Source organism: Lissotriton vulgaris, chromosome 2_1 (genome assembly GCF_964263255.1).
Source record: "Lissotriton vulgaris chromosome 2_1, aLisVul1.2, whole genome shotgun sequence".
NCBI classification, from domain to species: domain Eukaryota; kingdom Metazoa; phylum Chordata; class Amphibia; order Caudata; family Salamandridae; genus Lissotriton; species Lissotriton vulgaris.
The window spans coordinates 1077410392-1077425369 of NC_141687.1; the positions used below are offsets into that span (position 1 = coordinate 1077410392).

General features: G+C 44.9%; 1 protein-coding gene across 2 annotated transcripts in view; it reads right to left on the reverse strand.

The window, feature by feature from the left end:
- Positions 1-519: 519 nt before the first annotated feature.
- Positions 520-14978, reverse strand: part of NECTIN1 (nectin cell adhesion molecule 1) — a 445468-nt gene continuing 431009 nt past the window's right edge. Inside the window, exon 9 of one of the 2 annotated variants that reach the window (XM_086956780.1) lies at positions 520-3461. In XM_086956780.1, coding sequence (XP_086812906.1) covers positions 3240-3461 — 222 coding nt within the window. In that variant the 3' untranslated portion in view covers positions 520-3239. The remainder of the gene's footprint in view (positions 3462-14978) is intronic. The other variant, XM_086956779.1, reaches the window with a different exon arrangement.

Consider the following 14978-nt stretch of genomic DNA (forward strand, 5'->3'; position numbering starts at 1 on the left):
GGAGTGGCCACTGACAAAAGCACCTGTTAGATGAATGCTACAGAAAATAAATCAACCTTTTTTCTGTAGCATCAGTTTTTCAGAAATGTTTGCCTGCGCTTGCTCACCAGTCCACAAACAATCACTGGAAATGCTAATTGGATTTACATTTGTGCAGTTTGCAAACCCCCAATCTGCACGCATTGATATAGATGGCTTTGCCAAGGCTTGTTATTCTTCCAATACCACTATATTCATCTGTTATTTGTGCCTCCTGTTTATTTCCCTGCTTTCATGCTATTGCTTTGTTTGTTCTTCCTTTCTTTTATATGTCTTTACTTTTTTTATATGTATTTACTGCCTTCTTGCCCAACTCTCCTTGTCTCTCTTTCCATACAGAGCCCTTTTCTCTCGTATTAGGTTATGCATCTGTCTCTGTCACCAGTGTGGGCACGTCTCATTTTGCTGAGTTTTTTCCCTTACTATCAGCTGTCGTTTGCTCCCTCTTTTTCTCCCTGAGCTCTCAGGCAGCAGATGCCTCCTGCCCTCTTCCCCTCAATTGGCCCTTAACAGGCCCAGGCATTAAAACAATGCATCGGAGAGAGCTGGCCCCCCTTGGCAGTGCCACAGAATCAATGCCCGGACCAGCTATGACGCAACCGAAAAATAAATACTACAGCTCCTGGCTGGGGAGATTGATTTTTCATTTCAAGATGGGGCCCGATCCATATTTCCCTCTCGGATGGGGAGGGTGGTGGCGAAATGTTCTTTATTTTCCACTCGGAGGCTGGGGATTTTTTGAAATAATCACATTATAGATGTAGTAGACTGTGCAGAATTCCTAATAAGGGCGAATTATGTGATTGCTGTCCTCGCCAGCAGCTGGTGCCCACGCATCTGGAGGGGTTCCAAATTATTTTTTTTATTTCCGCCAACATACTTGGCTTGTGCCCTCCAAGTGAATGTCTGACTTTGGGTGGGCCCCAGCGCACCTGGGCTGAAAGCAGAGCTGCCTGCCTTGGCTGTGCCCCCAGCATGCAAAGCGAGGAGCGCGCGCCTCGAGTGCTCACGGACGACAGTTACCTGAGAAAGGCGCGGTCCAGCCCTGCATGCGCAGCCTGCCTCTCTGGTTCTTGGGCCCCGCTGAGTAGATTTATGACTGATTCGTTGGAAGCTTTCAGAGTGAATAGCTTCTGGGCACACGTAGAAAGTACATTTTCTGATCAATTACCAGAGTCTGTGATAGTCTGTTTGCAATTATGAAAAAAAAGAATACTGCATTATTGATGACTCGATGAGGAAATTGGTTCTCATTTAGAGATTGATCGGTGCGGGACATTTGGTAAAAGGGGAAAATGTCCCCTCAGCCCTATTTAGAATGTATAGGGCCTCCATGCGTTCTAAATATATAATAGGGGCATCAGGCGCTTTTGGGTAGATGTCCCACAGCCACGAAACGTACAATTAGGCCAAGTAATGGCCTAGTGATTACGTGACAGCATGGACTATGATGTCATCACCATGGAAGAAGCTGCTCTGCATCTGAAACAACCTGGGGTTTGTGGCGGCAGCAGTGAAAAGCTGTTCTCAGTGACGTCATCATCAGTGCCACAATATGATTCATGAACTGTAAATAATGCGCAATGTGATGTCATCTCCAGAGAACTACTATTGCCTAAGATATAAACAATGGGACAGCGTGGTCTTTGATTCTATCGCGAGATAAATAATAATCTCTGAGATCTCGTTAGGTGTAGTACAGTAAGGCGGCTTGCTCTGCTACATCATGGGAAGATAGATACTGTACTCTCTGATGTCATCAGCTCAGGAGAATGTGCTCTTTTATGTTATCTGCAGTTATCAAAGACTTCTGGTATACCTTCAGCAGTAAAATATTGTATGCAGCCAAACAATATGCATCACCAGTGATCAAATATAATCTTTGATGTAATCAGTAGCCAAACAGTATGATTTGTGATGTCATCAGAAGAGAGACAGCATCCACTAGGTTATGATCATCGAAATGCCAGTTCGCTGTGTGATATGGTCACTAAATGACAACGTGTTCTGTGATGTCATCAGCAAAGAGTCTTGGAGCTATGTTGGAAGGAACTGCATTTTGATGGAACATGTTAATTTCCAGATGACTATTTTCAATGACCATATGTTGTAAGCGTTAGAAGACTAATGATGTTATATGCTGAGTTTTGTGGAAAATGAAACGATGAACCACCTCTAACTGATACTGCCATGTCGCTCACCTGAATCCGGCCGTCTAAATGTAACAGTGTTCAATCTAGCTCAAGACCAACAAAAGGGTCAAATTTCTCACATGAAGGACATGATGAGCCAGAGTTTAGTAGTGAGGAGCAAGTACAAAGACAAAGGACATCAGAAGCCAGAGACTGGACTTAAAGATAACAGAACACCAGGCAAGTGTCAGAACCTGGGTCGAGAGAAGCCTTAGCTTGGCGAGCGAGAAGCTAGAACACTGACCACGAACAAGAGCATTTGGAGCCTACGCCGAGTGAAGCCAGAATATGAGTCAAGTTCGTCGAAGTCAGCACCTTGCACTTGATAAGTCAGATCTCTTATTGGACTCAGCCAGAAAACATGTCAATAATACCAGATGTGTTCAGCAGCAGAATGGAACACTCAGTCTGAGCAAGGCTAGGACAGGGTGAACCAAGGGACAGATTGACAGAACCAGTATTCAGGCTTCAAAGGCCGGTGACCACTGCAGAAAATCTCAGTGCCAAGAGGAGGATCAGACACAAGTCGATAGGGATCAGCCCCCACCCAGGACTGAAAAAGTCAGTGCTGATCAGGAGGAGTCAAAACCAGAAGTAGGAAGAGTCAGTGCTCACCTGGTCGGAGTCCGTACCCAGGATACAAAAATGTAGCGTCAGTTCAGAGAAACAAACAAACAAACATGACAGGAAACATCAATGTCAAGCTAAAAGGAGCTAGCAGCCAGGAAGTGGCAATACCCAATTTGAAGGCCACAACAGCCAGAACAGGAAGGTCAATGTCTGTTGGTAGGAGTCAACACTCAGGTCAGAATTGCAGCATCCACTTGGGAGTATCCAGCACTCAGGACAGGAAAGTTCAGTGCCGGGCAGGAGGAGCAAATACCCAAGATAGGAAAAAGTCAACGCCCGGATCGGAGGATCCAATGCCAAGAATAGGAAAAGTCTATGCTGGTTGGGAGGAGCCATGAAGAGTGCTCAGGCCCTGCCCCCTTTCCGCTGGCAGTGAACTTACACATACTGCTCTTTGGGACACACATAGGGTGCTCGGGAGCCGGGAGGGGGGTAGCAGTAGGGGGCATCTGCAGCCCGACGGGGGTACTGATGCTGAGACGGGTATGACGAGGGAGGGTAGTCAGGATGCAGCTGTGCCAAATAGTCCTCGTCGTGGGCACACCGGTGGCTCGGGTATTCATCCGCTCCCAGGTTCTCGTGGGCACGGTTTCTAAAGATCTGTGGAAAGAGGAAAAGAATATGAAAGAAGTCCTGTCTCCTGAGCATTGGGCACTGTGTGCAGGGAATCGGATACTTCTGCACTTAGATTCCTTGCACAGTACTCAGTGCTGACTGGAAGTGTGTTCTCTTCTAAGCATTAATGACAGTGTAAAGGAATGGAAGATAAGTGCACATAGAATGGTAGCTGTGTAATCAGTGCTGCACAAAGTAAATTAAAGAGCCAGTGTGTGCCAGAACGGCATCTAGAGCCAGATGTGCGGACCTTTTTTGAGCTCGCAGATGGCCTGATTTGCAGAATCGGTCCGTTTGCAACCACAAAAAAAACTTTTTGGAATGTACAAACCCTATTGTGCAATTCGGTAACCTATTACCGAGTCAAAAAATGGGATAACTATTCGGTATTAGGAGGGGGCATGTTAAGGGCGTCCCTTGCTAACAGCAACTCGCAGTGGTATGTGTGAATGTTTTACAACCGAAATGTGGTTTCAAAATATTCTCTGGTAGCTAATCGCAAGCACAATGGTATGTACATCTGGCCCCGGGTCCACTATTCAGATACAAGTATACTTTGGGTGCTTCAGTTTACTGGGTGCAACACAGAGAATAATGTCAAGTGTGCGTGCCATGCTGGACATTTAATATAGCACTTTGCGCCCCATGTACAGCTGCAAATGGAGGACAACACAGAAGTAAACTCGTGCTGGAGAAAGACATTTGGGCAACAGTGCAGTTAGTGTTGGACAGAGGCAATAACAGAAAGCCACAATTATAATGAACAGACAATAACAGCTGTGCTTTTAGGGCTAGACAGAAAGGGGTTCTGGAGAGTGTTGGTCTAGAGAGAGACGGCGTCACACGCAATTTTGCACAATTTTTAGCGTAAAATTCATCCTTGGGTCCATTTTGGATACAAAGCATTTAAAAATATTTTGTTCAGGACAAAAACCCACCGTGGGAGGAGGGAACAACGCAGGCAACCCGATCGTGAGCAGATATTGTTTCCGTCACTTGTGATTTTGCTCCATTTCTTGTGAGAAATGTGTCCTTGTGTCTATTTTGATGCGAGGTGCCGGACCAGTATTAAGCAATTTGCTTAATTTCACCAAATTTTTGGGCATTTCACAAAATTCACATAGATTTTGAGAGTTTCACCTGGGTTTAGTGTGAAGCAGTTTTGGCGAGAGACGGTTCTTGTGGAAGGTGAGTGTTGAGATAGGGCTTTGTGAGATGTTGATTTGATGAGAGGTGGCTTTGGCCAAAGGCTGAGAAGTAGCTTCAGCAAGAGACGGTTATGCTGAAGGTTGTTCTGGCAATGGGAGACTGTTGAGAGGTTGCTTTTGTAAAAGGCGGTGCTGATAGCGGTGGCTCTGTGATTGGTTGATTTGGTCAGAGGTAGCATTGGTGAGAGGTGGGTCTGAAGAGAGGTTTTTCTCCTGAAGGGTGTCTATTGAGGTGTGGTTCTAGTGAGGGACGGTCTGTGGGAAGTGGTCCTCTGAGTGGAAGCTTTGGTAACAAATGGTTTTGGAAATGTAGTTCTGGTAATGGGTGGTTTTGTTATGAGATGGCTTTGTGAGTGGTAATTTGGTGACAAGTGAATCTGGTGAGCGGCACCTCTAGTGAGAAGTGGCTCGGCAAGAGATAGATTGCTGAGAGGTGGCTTCGGTAAAAGGCGGATCAGCAAGAGGTGAGTGGTCACTCCATATGAGGTGCTCTATGCGAGGAAGTTTTAGTGAAAGGTGATCAGTCTGAAGTGGTTCTGGTAATTAAATGTTCTGTTGAGAGGTGGCTTTGTGAGTGGGCGCTCCGGTGAGAATTGGCTGTGGTGAGCAGTGTTTATGGATGGTGAAAGTTATCTTGGGTGAGAAGTGTCTTTTCTAAGAGATTACTCTGGTAAGAGATGGTTCTGGTAATGGTTGGATCTGGGAGGCGCTGTTTGGTAATAGTGTTTATATGGTGAGAGGTGGCTCAAGGTAAAAGTGGCTGCTTGTTGTGATAGAATTTCTTGAATAATGCTCTGCCGTGGTTGGTGGAATAAGGGAGTCGACTGAACTGAGCCATGGGTGTCTATAGCCATGTTTTCTACTCTATATGGACATTGAAGAGGAGTAATTTATTAAGAATGTATTAGAGAGTCCCATAGTTCAAATGTCTGAACTTAGAATGCCCAACCACAATCTTTGCCACTTTATAAGAGGGCTACTGTAAGGTTGAAGGCCTAGGTGAAACATAGGGAGCCTCTTGGTAAATATCAGGAATCCGGAAAAGCAGATGAAGGAATCTGTCTATTAAAGAAAAATACCTGGAGTCTGACTTACAGATTAGAGGTAATGGGAAATCCTATTTGTGAAGGAAGGGCTAAATCTTGGAATTCCTCCATTAAAAGGATGGTATGGTAGGCAGAATGCAAGTGTTGGCTTCAGAACTTTCTCCACCCAGCTATAAATCAGGGAGTTTGCTATTTCAGACACAGGAACACAGCGCAAGGCCTGCATTACTGACAAGTGCACATTCTTTATCCATCGAAAATTCTAGCCACCAAATTTTGTATATGCCAAAGTTGTTTATTGTTTAAAATGGGTGGTCTGTACTCATATCCTGTTGATGCAAAATGTGACACACCATAGTATGGCAACAAGTGATGGATGGAATGCTTGAATTAATCTCAGACAATGATAATCGCTTGGGTCGCATTCAAATCCATTGTTATTTTGCACAGCATGCCACCTCAGTTTGGACCCAGCCAAATACAAATCAGTCTTGTCCCTTCCCCAATGGGAAGAGTACAGCCTGGTATACCTTGGTTCCAGTGGCATAGTGTGCATGGGACCCATGTCTGGGCATACCCATCCCACTTAGAGTGACACACTGTAGTATACAAAAAAGTAATGGATGGAAGGCTTAAATTAATCTTAACCACTGGTAATCACTTGGGTCGCATCCCAATCCATTGTCATTTTTAACACCATGCCCAATAGGAAGCAAAAAGAACACTAGGTTGTGCTGCGTGTTTCTTAACAGAGATGAAAGATGTAGCATTTATGTGTCATGATCATCGTTGACCCCCATATCTCAGTTCTTGAGCCCTGTACTCACATCCAAGCAAGAGCACACTGACAGGAACCTGAGGTCTGAGCTTCCTAACAGCAAGTCTTAACCCTTTCCATGCTCATGACGAGCTCAGCTCGTCATGATGCACGGTTGAGCTGTGCTGATGACGAGCTGAGCTCGTCATGAAACACTGGCATCCTGCATTCTTCAGCACAGGAGGGGAAAACACCTAGCAGCGAAGGTGTTAAAGATGTTATATGTGATGCTGTCTTTGTTGAACAATAGGCATCATCAGGCAAGAAGTCCAGTGTGTGCATCCCTGCCCACCTCAGCACTCCATTTGCAGTCTAAGTCATTGGGCTGGGCCCAGAGTAACCTGAACAGAGCTTCCTCCTCTGATCCCACCTTGCACAGCCCCTAAAGTTTGAGAAAGGGGAACCACAGCAGCCATCTTCTTTTGGAGCCCACTAGCTTTTGTGACCTCCTAGCAGTCCAGAGAACAAGTCCAGCACAATATTGGTAAGATCAGGTGGAATTTTGATATGCAATTCTCATTTTAATCAATCAATTGCTCGTGTACATCTGATAAGTGCTTCTTTAAAAATATATATATATATAGTAAGGTAACAAAAAGACCAAAAACAAGTTAATAATTAAAAACTTAGCGTAAGCTTCTTGAGGCTGTTTACTGTTTTGTTTCTGTTAAATTGTGTATCTCACACAAGGTTAGCACTAGTGTTTGGGGTGTTTAGAAAAGGATTTTAAAATGTGTAATAGCATTTCATATTGGTTAAATTTAGCTTCACCTGCAGTGTTGAATTGTTGAATAGGAGGTGAAAAGTATGTGTTGGGCCATTCTGTAACCAGGGAGATTCTAACTGGAGCACCAGCTTCCTGCCCAACCGCACACAAGTTGCAGTCTAAGTGATTGGGCTGGGTCAAGAGGTACCTGAACAGGCTTTATTCCTCCCCTCCCACCTTGCACAGCCCCTTCAGTTTAACGTGACCTGATCTATAAAGCTAGGGTTTCTATTGGCTGTTGAGCCTGAGCTCCTATTGGTTCCCACAGTTAGGTTTTTCATTGGCTGAAGGTCTTAAGCCCCTGTTGTTTTCCAGGGATAAGGTTTCTATTGGCTACAGGGTTTAAGGCTTGACTACCACTATTGACTTCCACAGCTAGAATTTCTATTGGATATGGGGTTTAGGTCTTAGACTCCCATGGGTTCATCGGGCTACGGTTTCTATTGGCTGTAGGGCATAGGGTTTGGTCACCCATTTGTTCCCACAGTGAGGGTTTCCATTGATTGTAGGGTTTAGAACTTGGGCTCCTATTGGTTTCAAGTGCTAGGGGTTCTGTTGGTTGGATGTTAGGGTTTGGCCTTTCATTGGTTACGAGGGCTAGAGTTTCTTTTGATTGTAGGACTTGGGCTTGGGCTCCCTTTCATTCCTATAAATAAGGGTTCTAATGGAAATAGAGCTAGGACTCTCATTGGTTCCAAAACTAGGGTTCGTATTGGCCCAGGTCATCTGATCACTAGGGTTAGCTAAACAGAGTGTTTACAGCATCCAGCCACGACGACAGGAAATGGGTGCAAGGTTAGGAATACTGCCTGGCTGGGCCTGGAATGGACCTACTACCAAAAATTATTTATCTCCGCCTTTACAACTCCAGCTTAGCATTCACTTTTTATGCAAGCTATAATTCCTACTACGTCATACAGACTATCTACCTTAAATACACACCCCTCATATCCATTCACAGGGTGAATATAACTATTACTGAAGGCCATATCACCCATATAGTCTCGTCAACAGCACCACAAGACCTACCAAAACAACACAAACAAATGACAAATGCAATGTCACTTGTCAAGAGAAAACAAAATATTATGGAAAGGCACAAAAGCATGATCACAAGGTTCCCTCCGGCAACCTTTCCTACACCTCCACCTCAACCTGCAACCAGACTACCCTTGAACCCACCGACACAAATATCTCCTATGTCTCTGTTCCTCCTCCCATATTACACCACCAAGCATCCCTCTCAAAGCAGCATGCTATCAAGAGGAAAAAAACACAACAACGAAAAGGCTTACTTTTCAAATAAGCAAAAATAATTTCAATATTTTGATCTACTCTCAGAAACCATGCCAGACCTCATTTTCATTACTGAAGCATGTTTTGCGAAGACTTTGCAATCACATACCACAAAGACATGCCACTTGAATTTTACATAACCAACAAAGATTGTATTAAAGAGATCACAGAAATCACCCCAACAAATGACCCAGTCACCATACAATGAGACAAAAGCAGTCTTCCACCAGTACACACTTTTAGTACCCTCTCAGAAAAAGGTTTCCTCAAAATTAGCATAAAAGTAAATGCTCAGTATGACCAACATTACCTTCAGACCCAGCCCTTCCAAAAATCGTTAAAGATCTCCATCTCACAACCTATTTAAGGGAAAAAGTTAGACGCTTACTTAACAAGATTCTGGAACTATGTCCATTCCCAACCAAGCTGAAAACCAAAAGACATGCTACCCCAAGGAAGTCATAATCTCAGAACATGTCAATGTCACAAAAAATACTTTTGACACAATAAAACCATTGTGTCACATCTTTCCATATCTGGATACCAACAAAAGATTCAATGCTATCCTCAAACTCATAATTGTCAAGCTTGACAGTACCAACACTCAATACTTGGGCGCACCCAGATTCATCATACGCAAAATACAACTAACACAAAATGCTGCTATAAGGTTCCTTCTTTGCCTTCACCCATGAGAACACATGACTCTCGTGGTGCACTCACTCCACTGACAACCTTTAGTTAAAAGGGCAATGTTCATTGCACTCTGCATTGTCCAGAGAGAATCAAAAAGGAAAAGTACCACTATAGCTGCAAGGTTAATTCAAGCAATACAAACAAAGCAGGGCAATCTTCTCCAGGCCTGTACCAAAGACGATCATGCCACCTTACCATAAGAAGCCCATACGAAGCACTGGATTCTGTGTACATGCCACAAAGATCTGGAACTCACTATCAGCCAAGGTTTGCAGCGTTCAGGAGCATTTACACTTCAGAAGACACTTGAAAATGTGCCAGTTTCCACGACAACTATATTATGGCACCACCCTAGGAAAGAACCTGGAAAGATAATTACCAATCTTCAAGTAAAATCCTCTTACACTCACACAATACATATCTGCTACAGGTTGTCTCCATCAACCTGTACTATTCCAGTCCATGAACCAGCCATCAACAATTGGACAGGCACTGAGAAACTGTTGAGATTTGTTCCATACTGCTGATCAATCGGAGGACTCTTATCTAGGTCACCACTGCTGTCAGCCTCCAAGGCAAAACACTTTTGAACCAAAAAGTTTGCGCTGTGCACTCAAAACATTTAGGATGTCTTGGCCAAAAACTTACACTAACACAAACTGAAATCTTAAACTCTAATACTATAACTCTAACTTTAACATCAACACCTGACCCGAATTGTAATCCCCTAACAATAACATCGGGCCTGATTCACAAAGGTAAAGTGAGACGAAAGTCTAACTTTACGACTTTTGGTATTCACAAAGGACATTTACTACTCTTAAGTGGACTTTGTGAATATCAAAAGTTGACTTTACGACTTTTGGTATTCACAAAAAGGTATTCACACGTAGTAAATGCTCTTTGTGAATACAGAAAGTAGTAAAGTAAGACTTTCGTTTCACTTTACCTTTATCAATCGGGCCCATCAACCCTAATCATAATCCCTGGTGGCATAGCAAGATCTTTGGCCGCCCGTGGCAGACCTATCTTTTGCCACCCCGCGATGGCCACAGGTAAGGGGGTGATCCCTACTTTGCGGCAGGTAAGAGCGGGGTGGAATCACCCCCCTTTGCAACGCCACTGATAATCCCTTTACCATAACCTTAAAACTAAACTTAATCCCTACCCTTAATTCATGCATCCCCAAACCTCTAATTTTGACCTGCAGCCTAACACTAGCCCTGCCACTAGCCTAGTCCAGGCCACTAATCACAACCTTGGAATTAAACAATAAACCAAAGCACACAGCAGCTGACCAAGGTTTCGCACATCAACTTTGTCTGTTTCCTAATAGTTAGTGGTGCATACACTCTCACCATCTGCTGCCAAGGATGTCTGTCAGAGCAATAATACAAAAGAATAGAGAGGTGCACTCAATGAAGTCAATAGCACAAAAAAGTTCATTAAGTATGTGAATCTTCTGTTCTTTTCTTTAATGTATTCTTTATTTTCCTTTTAAAATACAACGGCACAGCCAACGCGTTTCATTCTCTTTCGTGCCTAGGGAATTTCATCAGGGCTGAGAAGCTGGTGTTGAAGAATGATCGCAAAATGACCCCAAAGTATTCCTGAATAAAATTGGCGCACAGTTCCAAGTGGAATGGTTGTTCGAGTCTCCCAGGTTAGCTACAGTGTTGAGCTGAGGAAGTCAAAAAATATATTTGTCCTGGACCCCAGGATAATGACTGGCATCTGAACCAGTTACGATAATGTTCGTAGGGCCTTCCAATAATCCATAGGGAGGAGCAGGGGACTACAGAGACCTTTTCACAGGTCCCGTACCCTACGAACATTATCGTAACTGGTTCAGACGCCAGTCATTATCCTGTGTTCGCCTTGCCGTTCCTTTAAGGGGTCCAGGACAAATATATTTTTTGACTTCCTCAGCTCAACACTGTAGCTAACCTGGGAGACTCGAACAACCATTCCACTTGGAACTGTGCGCCGTTGTATTTAAAAAGGAAAATAAAGAATACATTAAAGAAAAGAAAAGAACAGAAGATTCACATACTTAATTAACTTTTTAGTGCTATTGACTTCATTGAGTGCACCTCTCTATTCTTTTGCACTAATCACAACCTTAACTGTAACCTTTATACACACAGTCCTCCCTGACCATACACTTTAAACCTCCTGGTAACCTCGAACCCTCAACCTCTCTCTTAAACTTTCCCTTACCACAATTTTGGCTCTCAACCTTTACCTAAAATCAACCCTGAATATAACCCTCAGTTTCTTCCAACTCTGATCCTACTGATTGTCTTGCACCTGACCCTTATTTTAACTTATAAGCCTAAACATTCCTCCTTTTATGTTTTATATATTCTGCTTTGTTCTCCGCAATTTACATTTCCTCAATTCTTTTTTTAATATCCTAAACATAAAATGTGTTGCCAGAATTCTTCTCTATGATGGCTTCGCTCTGCTGGTACTTCTCTGTAATAGTTTCTCGGTAATGACAGTCCAGCGTTTGTCAGTGATAAAATGCAATTCCCCTATTCTCGCTGCAGTGCCTCTGTTCCTGCTGGTGCAGTGCAGCTCTCATTCACTGGTAAACTGCAGCTCTCCTCTTCCCAGTGTGCATTTGGGGCTCTCTCCTCTGGCGCTGGGAGAAACTTGGCTTTCTTCTCCTCTCTATTCTGCAGGTCTTCCTCTTGGTAGAACCAAGCTCTGACCACAAAGTGCAGCTCTCCTGGGTGTTATCTATTGGCTGTGGGGTCTGGGCTTCTATTGGTTCCCACAGCTAGGGTTTCTGTTGGCTGAAGGTCATAAGCCTGTGTTGTTTTCCAGGGCTAAGATTTCTATTGGCTACAGGGCTTGAGGATTGGGCTCCTATTGACTCCCACAGCTAGGATTTCTATTGGATATGGGGCTTAGGTCTCAGACTTCCATGGGTTCATCTTTCCTCACTAGCACGTGGCAGCCCTCCTTCTTCCCTGGTTCATCTGACGCTCCCCACACTGACTCATTCAAGGGCCTGGACTTCATAAGGAATATGCAGGAGCTGCTCAGTTTTGCTCTGTGCCCATGGGCATTTATAATGATGAGTACATCGAAGCAATGCTTCGTGTTACTTTGCACCATGGAGACGCCCACACAAAATCGTAGTAAATACGCCTCAGGGCTCTTTCCTTTTTACACTCCAGTTGTCAGCCTCTCTGCTGCACCTGCGTCTCCTAATACAATCAATGCAGATGTCTTCACATATCTCCTCACCACCGGTACACTACCGCCCTCTCCCCTTCCATTTCAGGTCTTCCCGTCTGTACACATAGCTCTCCTCACACATGGCAGCTCTAGCACACTGAAGCCCTCCTCCTCCCCAGTAACTTGCAGCTCTTTTCCCTGTCCGCTCCAGTGTCTTCCTCATGCACACTTCAGCTCTCCTCCTCGCTCTGCTGCCTCAGTCGGGTTCCCAAGTTCCCAGCAGCCCTTGAGCAGCAGGCTTGTTCTGCTCCATTTTAGCTACAAATAACAAGCCGCGGCAAGGGCAAAGCTGCCCCGTGGGCTCCATGCCAGCTGCAGCTCAGCTCTTGGGTACAAGTCAACAACAGTGTTTGTCTGCCCTTTTCCCAGCTGCCCCAGTTCCTTTTTTCTTTCATGCACTCCCTCTATGTGCTTTCCTTCCCGCCTTCATCTCCACCCTCCCTTTGGCAGCCCATTCCTTCTCTATCTTTACCTCTCAGTCCGTCTCCTTCTCTCTCCCTCCCTGCCAAGCCTGTTTCACTCCCTCTTTTTCTCACCTCTCACTCAAGGCTACCCAGATCCTGATCCCTGCCAAGCGGCCTTCCCCAAAAACACAATGATACACTGCCTTCAACGATGGCAGCCATTTTAGATGCCTAACTCTAAGACAGCACAGTCCCAAAATCATCAGTCAGTTGCGATGCCCATAAAAAAAAATACAAAAACAACGGGTACACAAGGAATTGGACAACTAATGTGCATATTCCACCAATTATTTGCTTCTCTCAGCTACATCTCACCAACGGTGCAGATCGCCAAGACACTCCTTGGAGAAACAGCAAGCTTTAGAAATGCCTTTCACATTACATTTCATTCTAATTCTGTGACATTCCTTCAAGTTAAATGGCTGCCTCACCAGCTCTGTCTGTGACTATCACTGGACACTGCAACAACGTCCCCGGGTCATGAAAACAGCTTCAAGGCAGTGCTATATTTTTCATCCTAAGACATGGAGCCCACTGGGACTTGCAGCTTCATATTTCCTGCAGAGGCTATTGGCCTATATGTCCCAGCATTCTGATGTGATCATAGAAGACACTGGCCGACGGCCTGCCGGTCCGACAGGGAGGTGGAGACTATGGGTTCTGTCAGACCCTTCACCCTCGCGACCCTCACCTGTCTGGCAGGGAGCCCTGCTGGGGTGCCTCTTCTCACAGCACTGCAGGTTTGCTGTGCAAATGTCATATAAGTACATGCTAGACAAACGTTTGTGTTTATGGACATTAAAGAAACTCTATATGCTGCAGTTTGTTTTCTCTAAAAAATAACAAATGGCTGACACAGTGGGAGTTTTCTTCCTTGGTGCCCTGGCCATGAGTGGCGTTATAAAAGTTTAAGGGGCCCCCCTGTAATGTACAAGGAGGGACCCTTGCTCTGGATTTTATCCAGAGTGCTCAGACCTGAGTACTGTGCTGAGGGGCCCCCTGCAGCTGGGGGGGTGGGGGGGTCTGTGCCGCGGGGAATGCGGGGGACTGTGTTACTCCCCTGCTGGCCATTCCACGTTAACCCTGCCTGTGTCCGTCATCCTTTGCATGGAAGACCCGGGCAGGGAAAATCAGTGACAGTCGCCCTGCCTTTTTAGGGTGGTATGCACATTCCTATGACCTAGTGATCCTCTGGCAGACAGGCTGTCATGTGAGTGGTTACTTCAGTGGAGCCATTTCAGGGTCCATCAAAGGAAGCTCATTGAACCTCTCATCTCTAAATCGGTCAGGGGGAACTGAGGGGTTAGCAGGACCAGATGCGTTAGGTAAGTCATCCTGCTCCGCCATTCCCTAACTGAGGCCCTTAGTACTTTTGGTTGTGAATCCAGGAATGGCTGAAAGTCACTGCCACAACATGAGAACATTGGTGAACATTGTATGTAGGATGTTCCTAATGAGAATTAAGTAATCTTTTCTCCAGGGAATGATCCAATTAATCAGATCCAGGTGAGTTCACATCATCAGTCCTCATCACTGACCCCTGGAAAACATAATCATTGTCAGAAATTGGATATTACTGATATAAGGGATCCCTAATTCCTATGAATTACAACACTTGAACAGAAACAGAGCTTCTTCTCTGATGGAGAAAGAGCCTCCTAAATCCTGTGACACTGGATCCATTTTCTAACCCAGTTGTTTCACCTCTTGTGAACTCACACAATCTCTGGTAGACTTCGATTATTTCATATCTGTTCAAGTGCAGATTAACTTACCCTCAAAGAAAGTAGGAATCGAGTTCCACCTCTGAACACACGGTACAACCAATAGAGTGGCCCAGTGGCATGGGCATAGTAGAAGGAGAGGACCCCCACCCCCCCTGTCCCCCTTCGGCTGCTGTTTTAATGATAAAACACAGCAATGATCAGGGCTCAATAGGCGCCTCAGTCTTCTGGGCCCT